The 12197-nt window shown below is 39.8% G+C and overlaps 1 protein-coding gene across 1 annotated transcript in view; it reads left to right on the plus strand.

Annotated features, from left to right (window-relative positions):
• UST (uronyl 2-sulfotransferase) overlaps nt 1-8353 on the plus strand; it is a 375708-nt gene extending 367355 nt beyond the window's left edge. The window contains exon 8 of the mRNA XM_049787764.1: nt 7929-8353. Coding sequence (XP_049643721.1) covers nt 7929-8212 — 284 coding nt within the window. The 3' untranslated portion in view covers nt 8213-8353. The remainder of the gene's footprint in view (nt 1-7928) is intronic.
• The last annotated feature ends 3844 nt before the right edge of the window (nt 8354-12197 follow it).

Below are 12197 nucleotides of genomic sequence, written 5' to 3' on the forward strand. Positions count from 1 at the left end.
TTTTCAGATTTGTCAACAATTTTATTAAATATTTTGCTGGCCCCTCATTCGGTGCATATATGTTTAGGAGAATGATTTCTTCCTGCTGTATGTATCCTTTGATTAATAGAAAATGTCCATCTTTGTCCTTACAACTTTCCTAAAGTATAAAGTTTGCATCATCTGATATTAGTATTGCCACTCTAGCTTTTTTATGGGTGTTGTTTGCTTGGATGATTTTCCTCCAGCCTTTTATATTGAGTCTATGTTTGTTCTGACTATTCAGGTGTGTTTCTTGTAGGCAGCAGAAGGTTGGATTGAGTTTTTTTGATCCATTTAGCCATTCTGTGTCTCTTAACTGGTGCATTTAGTCCATTGACATTGAGAGAAAGAATTGTCCTAGGAGTTGTGCCATCTTTATATCGGAGTTTGGTGTGTCTGTTGGTCAGTCTTGTCTTAAAGTAGGCGTTCAGTTCTTTTTGTTTTGTTTTGTTTTAAGAATGGTTTTGAGTCTGTAAATTTTCTGAGCTGTTTTTTGTCTGTGAAACCATGCATTGTTCCTTCAAACCTGAAAGTGAGCTTTGCTGGGTGCAGTATTTTAGGCGAAGCATTTATTTCATTGAGTTTTGTCACTATGTCCCACCACTGCCTTCTGGCCTTGAGTGTTTCCAGTAACAGGTCTGCAGTAAATCTCAAGGATGTTCCCTTGAGTGTAATTTCTCTTTTCGATCTTGCTGCTTTCAGAATTCTGTCTCTATCTGTGGGATTTGTCATTGTGACTAGGATGTGTCTTGGGGTGTTTTTTCTGGGGTCTCTTTTGGTTGGTACTCTTCGGGCATGCAGGATTTGATCACATGTATTCATTAGCTCTGGTAGTTTCTCTTTAATGATGTTCTTGACCATTGATTTTTCCTGGAGATTTTCTTCCTGGATCTCTGGGACTCCAATGATTCTTAAGTTGTTTCTGCTGAGCTTATCATAGACTTCTATTTTCATCTGTTCCCATTCTTTGAGTAATTTTTCCGTTGTTTGATCATTTGCTTTAAGGCTTTTTTCCAATTTCTTCTGCTGTATGGAACTGTTATTCATCTCATCTTCCAGTGTACTAATTCTATCCTCAGCTGCTGTTAACCTGTGGGAAAGCTCAACCATGTTTTTCTTTGATTCATCTACTGAATTTTTCAGACCTGTTATTTGACCTGAAATTTCAGTTTGGAGTTTTCTGATTTCTATCTTCATATTCTCTTGATTCTTATTAGTGTTCTCTTCTATACTTTCTTTGAACATCTTCCATATTGCGACTCTAAACTCCTTATCTGAGAGACTGACTAGTTGGTTGGTCGTGTTCAAGTCATCAGAGTTGCCATTGTCATTCTCTATGTCTGGTGCTGGCCTGCGTTGTTTCCCCATTGTCACACTTGTATTGTGGGTTTTTCTACGTGTTGTGGTTGTATTCATTGGCTAAATGATGTGCACAGCCGGTAAGTGAAGTGGAGCGCTGTGCTCCTCTGGCTCCACCCTTTCTGGGCTTGTAAACTCACCTCCAGGGAAAGCTGCAGGGAAGGGCGAGCCGTCCTCAGATGAGCCACACACAGGATGAAATCAGGCCGAAAATGAAGCACAGCACAGAAGACAGGCAGATAGGGGTGCTGGCATCTGAGTTCCAGCAGAGTTCAGTGGTTTCCCCTTTCTGGGCGTGAAAGCTCAGTTCCAGGGAAGGTGAGCCGTCCGCAGATGAGCCACACACAGGATGAAATCAGGCCAATAATGGAGCACAGCACAGAAGACAGGCAGATAGGGGTGCTGGCATCTGAGTTCCAGCAGAGTTCAGTGGCTTCCCCTTTCTGGGCTTGTAAACTCACCTCCAGGGAAGGCTCCAGGGAAGGCAAGCCGTCTGCACATGAGCCACACACAGGATGAAATCAGACCGAAAATAAAGCACAGCACAGAAGACAGGCAGATAGAGGTTCTGGCATCTGAGTTCCAGCAGAGTTCAGCAGCTTCTCCTTTCTGGGTGTGTAAGCTCAGCTCCAGAGAAGGCTCCAGGGAAGGTGAGCCGTCTGCACATGAGCCACACACAGGATGAAATCAGACCAAAAATGGAGCACAGCACAGAAGACGGGCAGATAGGTGTGCTGGCCTCTGAGTTCCAGCAGAGTTCAGCCTCCAGCACAGTTCTTAGTGTGATTTTTTCTTCTTGTTTCAATGGTGTTCTTTCCTTAGAAAGAGCACACAGCCGCATAGTGAAGCAGAGTAGCCGTGCTCTGCTGGAGCCTCTTTCGGCCTACTCCCAAGAGGTTCAAGCAACAGGACAGGAGACAGACACACACAGGCAGCACTCACGGTCAGGCCCCACTGGGCAGGCATAGATTCGTAGATTTTCCCCAATCAACCTTTTTCTTTCTCTGAATTAGCCAAACTAGCCGTTACCTTTAAAATGCCTACTTGCTTCCTAATCTTTTAATCTGAGCATTCTGGTCCATATGAGTAGGAAACACTACCAAGGCCCAACTCTTGGTCACTATTATGCTCAGTGGTCTTGCTGAGAAATAAATGAGGAACAATGATAAGGTCTTTCTGCAGCTAAAAAACACAGCAAAAGGACGAATGATGATTATCACGTGGATCCTTTTAGCTCAGCACTTTCCAGCTGCTGTTCTGAACATAGCAGCCTTGCTCAGCCTCAGCATCTGTATCAATAAAGCAACTCTTCCACAAAGCAGTTATTGTGAGGATTCAGTACAGTTATGTGTACAAGTGCTTACTTTAGTGCTGTTTCCCGTGGTCCTCAGTAGTTTAGCTATTACTATCAAAGTATATCACAATGAACCAGGCTCAATGAGAATTGTACCTGTCAGTATCAGTTCACCAATCATATGTGCATATTCTGTTTTTTCCTTCAATTATGTTTTACTAACATACTGTTACTTATGGCAGAACTGGTAACCTACTGTACCCCACTCAGCTTTCCAGACATAAAGAAATAATATATGGAAGAAATAGCTTTGTGGCACTTGGCCCATTTCCCTGACAATAAAAGAGGAGAATCTATGAATTCATCATATAACCTTTTAGTTTCATCTTCATAAAATTTTACTAACTTGACATTAAAAATGTTTATAGTGGGGCTGGAGCAGTGGCACAAGCATCGCTAACCTAGGACAGACTGCAGTTTGATTCCCAAGCATCCCATATGGTCCCCCATGCCAGGAGTGATTTCTGAGCGCATAGCCAGGAGTAATCCCTGAGCATCACAGGGTGTGGTCCAAAAACCAAAAAAAAAAAAAAGTTTATAGGATGTCAACTTAATTCAATATGTAAACAACATCATGCCACCCATTTATCTAAGTAAACTTGTTCTAATGTTAAAATTCAAGGAGGTCTTTTCTTGAATGATTTTGTTGTCAATGATTACACTCACTGTGCATTTTTTTAAAAAAAGGTATTTCAACCTTAAGACAAAGAACTCTGGGGCCGGGCGGTGGCGCTAGAGGTAAGGTGCCTGCCTTGCCTGCGCTAGCCTTGGATGGACCAGGGTTTGATTCCCCGGTGTCCCATATGGTCCCCCAAGCCAGGAGTGGCTTCTGAGCGCATAGCCAGGAGTAACCCCTGAGCTTCACCGGGTGTGGCCCAAAAACCAAAACAAACAAACAAAAAAGACAAAGAACTCTGAGGTCTGACAGTAGGTCCTATATTGTATCTTTACAAAAATCTGGGCTCCTCTAGATCTCTCCCTTGATCTTTCACCATAATGAGATACACATCCAAAGGGTAGGCCAAATGCACTCTATGCCAGAGATTAGTAAGCCTCTCACCTTTCAGAAGATGTAACTCCAGTTCTTCCCCTCTAAGCTGTTGCAATATTTATATCTATACATCTGATCTACATGTAAAATAACTGATTCCAGTTTTTGTCAAGAACATAGGGGGGTGTCATACTTACTAAAATAAAGAGTACATAGGAAAGATTGTTAAAGAAAATGAGTTACCACTTTCTCAAAACCAAAGCTACTTAAAATATCCATAAATACCTAACAATAGGGGCTTGAGAGATAGCACAGCAGTAAGGTGTCTGCCTTGCATGCAGAAGGACATTGGTTCGAATCTTGGCATCTCATATGGTCCCGAGCCTGCCAGGAGCGATTTCTGAGCATAGAGCCAGGAGTAACCCCTGAGCTCTGCCAGGTGTGACCCAAAAACCAAAAATAAATAAATAAATAAATAAATAAATAAATAAATAACAATAATTATATATGGACTTCCAAAATTCAAATTCTCTCCTCATCTTCATCTTCTTTCTTTACTCAGGTTTTTAAGAGAGTTTAGGACCCCTACTCTGGGTTATCTGCAGAGCCCCTATTCTGGACTCCCTTGTCAATTACTAGTATAGATAATTCCCTGATGAAGTCAGACTAATACAGAGTTGAATATATGGAATGTGCCTTCTCCCTCTGTTGACCCTATGATTCATGGCAGAATTCCAATTTCATTTCAGTATTTATCTTAAGAAAATTCATAGAATATATTTTTCCTCTGGTTTCACAACTTGGGATAGTTGTGAATACTTTTTGTTTGTTTGTTTTTCTTATCACACCCAGCTATGTTCAGAACTTTCTTTCTTCACTTAGGGATCTCTTCTGGTCGGGCACCAAGAATTCTATGGGGTGCCTGGTATTGAATCCTAGTCAGTGCATGCAACAGTTGCCCTACTTGCTGTACTATCACTCCAGTCCCTTGTAAATGCTTTTTTTAAATGAAGAGTAATAAACTATTAAATTGAGTTAATTTAATTTAACTTTTTTTTTTTTTTTTTTTTTGCTGCTGAAAAGTTTGGTTGAGCCAAAGTCTTAACCTGCTTCCTACTTAAGTAGTTAGGTCTTCCCGGCATGCATTTCACCTTACAATTGGGGCTCAAGAAAATAATACCCATTTTTTTTTCCTTGCCTGGGCTCTAAATTAATTGAGAAATAGACACCAAAGACAGATAGAGATTCAGGTGTCACTTCATTAACAATGAAGCATGGTGGGAGAATTTGTATTAGGATTAAGGAGAAAGTAATATTCCATCTATAGTTAGACAAACAGGACTAGAAAATGAAAGCCTGGCATAGTGAGAACCCTCTCTCTCTCATTCTCTCTCTCTCCCCCTCCTTCCCCCCCTCTCTCCCTCCCTCCCTCCCTCTCTCTCTCCTGCAGAAGAATTTAAGTCTTTGCAGACTGACTTATTCTCCCCAGAGGATGATCATCCCAAACTCTCTTCCAAAGGTTCTGGAACTCATTCTACCTGAGTTCCTGATAGAGAGGATAGAGTTCTACCTGATAGAGAGGCTGGAACATAAGCTATCAACATTGCCCAAGGAAGACTTTTCTTAGGGGTAGGAGAGATCATGGCCTCCACACCAATATTACTTCATTTTTTTCTTTCTTATTTTCATTCTATCTTGGTAGAATTTTCTTTTAGTAGTTAGCTAATTGTAGCAGATATTTACTGATAAAATTCTTTTCATTTTTATTTCTTATTTTTAAAGGGGAGGTCACACCTGGCAGTGCCCTAGGGTTACTCCTGGCTCTGTACTCAGGAAATATTCCTAGTGGAGCTCAGGAGACCTTTTAGGATGTCCGGTTGGCCGACCAGGTTGGTTGATGCAAGGCAAGCACCCTACCTGTTGTACTATTGCTCCAACCACCGTTTTTTACATATTTTATTTGGGCCAAATAACTAAAGACTTTAAGAATCACAAGATTCTTAATTCAGTTTTGTTTTGAGGTAACAAAACCCAATAGAGATTGGTGTTGCCAAAGAGAAAAGGATTCACTAGAAATGAATGAATACTTTTTCTTTTTTTTTTCTTTTTCTTTTTTTTTTTGTTGTTGTTGTTGTTTTTTGTTGTTGTTGTTTTCCTTTCTTTGAATGAATCCTTTTTTCCTGTGTCTCTCTTATTTGACTCACAACTCTTTGGGCCTGGTTTGCCATTTTTGCACTGTTTTTTTTTTTAGTCATGTTTACGAAAATCAAAGGGATTTTATACTGAAAAGCTATTAATATGTATCAAAGCAAATTATTCATAGTTGATATTTACAGAAAATAGACATAAAGCTCTTTGCAAATCTTTCAACAAAAATTCTACAGCTGGAGCTAGAGAAATACAACTGTGGAAGGTATTTGCTTTGTATGTGGTCAGCCCTGGATTTACTACCCTGTTTTGGGCACACACCACAAATCAAAAAAATTCTACAATGGATAAATCCAAGTATACATTTTTACCTATTGATACTACTCAGAATATTTTTTTCTGTGGTCCCTTCATTAAAATTGCAACCAGAAGCATCAGAAAACATGTCAAATACTCTCAATGATTGTCATATCCAGGAAAGCTGAAATTAATATGGTACAGCCATTGGTGGTTTTTAAATATGGAGTTGCACAAGAGCTAACATGACATTCCTATGTATATCCCCCAAATAATCAGAAACAAGAACTCACCTGCATGGACAGAAATGTTCATATCATACTCTACAATAACCAAACAAGGGAAACAACACATATTTCCATCACTGGATGAATGTAAAATTCAGTTGTGTTCTATTCATACAGTGGACTATTATTCAACCATAAAATGAACTTGGTGTGCTGATATTTACTACAATTTTTGAATCACTCTAAGTTAAAATAAAAGTTTGTATGTTTTCACTTATGAAAAACCTGAAATAGTAAAATTCGTAGAAATTCATGAGAAATGACTTATGAAGGGATGAGTAGGGAAGAGGTAGTTTAGATAGTTGTTTAGAGTTTTCACTTGGAATGCTAAAATAATTCCATTCTAGAAATGGTTTTGATTGCTGCCAAACAATGCAGATTCAACTACTGTCATCAAAATGTAAGCTTTAAAATATTGTTAAAATTTTATATCATGTATAGTTTATATGTGGCATTAAGTATACTATCTATAGGTAACATTTTGTTGAGCATCAACATAAAAAACAATTAAGCATAATTTATTTATTTACTTTACCACAGCAAAATGAATAAACACTCAAAATATACCAAAGTTCCTAAAATTTCATTTTCAGCTCTTTACTTTTCTTGACAGTTGCCTTGTTGACATAAGTGCAGATGATTTGATATCAAATTAAACTATCAATAATAACAACTACCAATGTTTTAAAATTTATAAAATTATATATTTAGAAGATGATAAGATGGGCCAGAGAGATAGCATGGAGGTAAGACATTAGCCATGCATGCAGGACAGTGGCATTTCATATGGTCCCCTGAGCCTTCCAAGAGCGATTTCTGAGCATAGAACCAGGAGTAACCCTTGAGTGCTGCCGGGTGTGACCCAAAAACAAAAAACAAAAAAAAGAAGAAGATGGTAAGACAGCTTTTTTGTTGTTGTTGTTGTTGTTCTTTCTGAAAGTAAAGGTCTTGATCTGTGTATGGGACTTACATGATGAAAAGTTGGTAGCTTGGAAGAACTGGGTTTGGGGACCAGACCTGGTAGTGTTCAGGGATGCACCTAGCTTTGTGCTCAAGAGTGATTCTCAGGGTACCATATACAGCATCAGGAATGGAATCAGGGTCTGACGAGTGCAAGGCAAGCACCCTAACTATTCGTGTGCTCTCACTCTGGACCCAAGGTGGTAGATTTTGCTGTTCAAAATTATGTGTCACTCAGAACAAACAATGAGATTGTGCTCATAGTTTACATCCTGTGAGAAGGAAGTTGGCTCATTCACGTTTTGCCAATTAACTTTGATCTGAAACCCTAGTCCAATATGGTGAAATCTTTCCAGCCATTGCTGAAAACCAAATTTCCTTTCCAGGTCTTAGGCGTTGAGTTTCTGTCTCTCGGAGCTGCCAATTTGAGGTGGTCACTCAGGGTTTCCCATGCACATGGAAGCAGGAAAAGCCCAAAAAATGGCTCATGTGCATCCTTCTTCTTTTCCAGAGCACAGGAAGCAGGGAAACATGACTGTGACCGTGAGGAAGACTGTTCCCTCTCCAGAGGCCGTGCAAATTCTCTACCAGCGAATGCGATATGAGTACGAATTCTACCACTACGTCAAGGAGCAGTTCCATTTACTCAAGCGGAAGTTTGGACTGAAGTCACACATCAGCAAGCCCCCTCTGAGACCCCAGTTTTTTATTCCAGCTCCCCTGGAAACAGAGGAGCCTATGGATGAAGAGGAACAAGATGATGAGAAGTGGCTGGAAGATATTTATAAGAGGTGATGCCAGCACCATGCCACCTCTGATGACTCTTTCTCTCCCTTTTGCAGAAAGGTTTTTGTTTGGAGTGAAAAAATTCCTTCAGGACTGAATTAATGCTCCATTGCATTAAAAAGAACCAAACATTCCCACATGTTGGGGTCATTGGGAGATGCCCGGTTTTGTGGGGTCTATCTGTTTAATTTTATTGTGTGTGTATGTGAGTGTGTGTGTGTGTGTGTGTGTGTGTGTGTGTGTGTTTTCCTGGCTCCTTGGGTTTCTCCTGGGTTCATTAGATGGTTCTTTACTACAGTATCTTGTCATCAAATAACTTTTGTTATTAAAATAATAAGGGAAGGGAATTATTATTATTAGAATAATAATAATAATTAGGCAACAGTTCAGCAATTCATTTGTTAGGTAACTTCTTCAGTGGTAGGAAATAGAAATGTTTGCCTATTTCAGAAGAAATGCAAAAGCCCTGCAGAGAATCTCCTCTACAAGGGTCCTAGAGGGAAGGAAGGTCAGTTTAGAACATAGACCAGGGAAGTCCTAGTTTCCGAGAACCCATTTGTGCCTCTGGGTCATCTCAGGGGACAGTTCACTACAGCAGGTACTGAGAGTACAAGTGAGCCTGTGCCAAACTTCCCAATAAATCGGATCCTTGAGCACCTTTCCAAGGCAAAATGCAAGGCAAACTCCTTTAAAGTAGTCTGGGTTCAAGCATAAGTCAGATTGATAGTAAAGCTGCCCAGTTGGGGAAAGAATTTCTTGGTTTTGCAGAGAAGAAATGGAGGCAAAACAGATGAAACTCTGGGTGTCTTGTGTAAAAAGGTTAAGTGCTGTATTTTGCACAGAGTACAAAATGCCTGTTTCCCTAGCACTGTATTCACTAGACATTGAGGACCCCCAATACAACATGAGTCTTTGATTCCTATGGCAAATGCTTGAAGCCTAACCACAAACAAGGCATAATCTAGCAGGTACAATCCTTGCCAAAAATCATGGTACTTGGTTCTCCTTCTAGTACCTTCTAGTCTAGTGGTATTTTAGATAAAGGGGGACAATGAGTCTTCTATGCAGCAGTCAATGAACTGAATTTTCATTTGATACAGAAGCTACTAGCTCTGAGAGTTCAGATTGGGGAGATTAGCAAGAAGAAGCAAGTTTCTGAGGTAGGGACAGCTTAACCAGGTTTAGGCATAGGCACCTGCCTCCTGAAGGATCTGAGGAGATGCTAAAAGTTCAGTTGCTCTGAACTCTCTACTTCCCACCTATCACCTACCCATAGTCCTTCAGTTTAGTCATCAAAAACCTATTCTTTGGATTCTGAGCTGATTTCCTCTTTATAGCTACTCACCTCTAAAAACAATGCATGTACTTCTTGGTTAGATAATCTCCAACCCACTGAGAAGCAGCAGGAGACTTAGGACGCAGTTTCTCCTTCTGGTTACCCCACCCCACCTAATCCCTCCCAGAGCACTGAAGTGTAAACTGGGAATACTTTATAAGACCTGAAATGCTGACTTTCCACAAGCTGCACATTTTCTACCTTTCAGAAACCAATCAGTCTCTCTACAAATCTTTCCTTTAGTCACTAAAATTGGATGATAGCCAAGAGAGAAAGTGATTGGGAATCTGTCAAATGTGCCCTAGAGCTACGCTATCACAGCTATAGGAAGAAGGCTTCAGCCTTCACAAACCCTCTCTTCCTGGCATCTGGCCACTGATAGGCCCCTCTCTGCCTCGGAGGACTGAGGCAGGCAAATGATTGAGGTAAAGGAGTTTCTTAGAAGAACTAGCCTTTATCTTGATCAGAGAGACTCTACCACAGACATACTTTACAAAGCAACCCAGAAGGCAAGAGCCACTGACTGGGGTGCCATGAGTCATTTATATGAGACTGCATTGAGGAAATGATCATTAGTTTGCACACTGCAATCTCACTATCTGGAAAGAGCAGAGTTGGCGTGGTGGTCTCTGCTGTTGCCAGGAATCTGGGACCATTAGTCATTTAAAAGACACAACCCCTTGGTGTGAGCTCCTGTGAGCACTCCTACCAGTGTGTTCAGAGGTTTCTTTTCAGCAGTGGAACTTTTCAGTGGAACATCCAAATTCAAGATCCAGTCTGATCTAGCTGGGCCTCCTCAATGTTCTTTTGTTCCAACAAACAGTCTCCTAAGTCCTTAGATTCAAGGCCCTTCATCCATTTATTTGACACAAGTGACAACCTTTTTTTGGCTCTGAGCCCAACACAGTTTGAATTTCTTGAAATATATTGTACATTTTACATAGTTTAATTTAAAAAAATACATTTTAAGCTGGTTGATCTTTGACTGCCTTATTTATTATAACCTTTCAGCACATTCCAAGGTTTTAGTTACTCAGGAAGGAGTTAATTAAAATGATTTTATTTTGGTCTGATGGATTTTTTTTTAAAAGGAAAATTATTATTAGGAACCTTCAGCCTACTTTCCTTGAGTGCTGTAAAAGTGCTTGTAAATCTTTTTTTTTTTTTTAAGAAGAAAGAAAAAAAATGTATTTGACATTGATGGAAATTCAAAAAATATATATAGAACTGAAACTTAGCTAAAATAAAAGCAATCTGTGTTTGAGATAAAGTGTTCCTTAACTTATTCATCCATATAAATAAATAAATATAAATAAGTTGACTTTTTTTTTCCTTTCTGTTGATAGCTTGAAATAAAAGTGCCTACAGTTTCTCAGCTCCATCCGCCTTAATTGGCCAAGGTTTTTCCCTCAAGATGTGATTTCTGGAAAGGTATATATTTTTCAATCAATAATAAATTCCCAGTCTTCTAATTAGATGACAGCAGCAAGGCTACTAAGCAAATGAGCTAGTCATTCACTCGCCTTGTTGTATCATAAACACCAAACAGCTGACTTAGCAATTTATCCTAATTAGTTCTGGGTTAGAAGGCTCTGTTTTATAGTTGACTTATGGCTCCAGGTGCTTCAGCTGCATCTGCAGTAAGAAAGGCAAAGCCACATGTGCCACATACCCTGCCTAGTGTGTCCTCTACTCTCTCAGACAAGTTGGGACTTAGCTATGAACTCAGTTTTCTAACTGAGCACTCCAGGCCAACTAGATGGGTCTATTTAGTCAAAGCAAAGAATCAGATTTCTAGCACTGCTGTGAAAGAAAAAATCAGCAGTGGGAATAGGATGCTGCACTTTAGGTAAAAATCTGGTAACCTTGCAGGGATGTGGTCAATGGTATCTGTTTTGCAGGAGTGAGGCCTGAGTTTCATCCCCTGCATAGCAAAAGAGGAAAAATAAAGTAAAAAATTCTAAAGATCTGGGGGCCGGAGAGATAGCATGGAGGTAAGGCATTTGCCTTTCATGCAGAAGGTCATCAGTTCGAATCCTGCTTCCCATATGGTCCCCCGTGCATCCCAGGAGCAATTTCTGAGCATGGAGCTAGGAGTTTCCCCTGAGCACTGCCGGGTGTGACCCAAAAACCACACACACAAAAAAAATCTAAAGATCTAGCAAAGAATCTTGGATTCTGAAATAATAGCCATAAGAGTCTATCCTTACTTGTTCACTCTATGGGCTCTTCCCAACCTCTGTTCCCACTCTGTGAACTGGAAGGGTGAAATTATAAAACTACTCTTTAGGATTTCTTTATTTGCTCTAAAGTTTTTTTTTTTCACATAAATATGCAGCTTTGGAGGGGGCTTTATCCAATGAGCTATTTTTTAATATTTAATATTTTTTTTATTTTGATCATAGTGGCTTACATATCTTTCACATTAGTATTCTAGGTACATTCTAGGTACATATCAATGGTACATATCCCCATTGAATCAGGGGAATACCCACCACCAAATTTGTCCTCCCCCCTTCCCCGTTCCCTTTTTGCAACCCATATCCCCCACCATCCAATGAGCTATTTTACTGAAAATTAGTTGTATAGATAATGTATAGATAATGGTAGTATTTCCTCAATTCATGATCATTCAGAAAAGTAATTCTTGAGTCAAAA

Source organism: Suncus etruscus, chromosome 15 (assembly GCF_024139225.1).
Source record: "Suncus etruscus isolate mSunEtr1 chromosome 15, mSunEtr1.pri.cur, whole genome shotgun sequence".
In the NCBI taxonomy this organism is placed as follows: Eukaryota; Metazoa; Chordata; class Mammalia; order Eulipotyphla; family Soricidae; genus Suncus; species Suncus etruscus.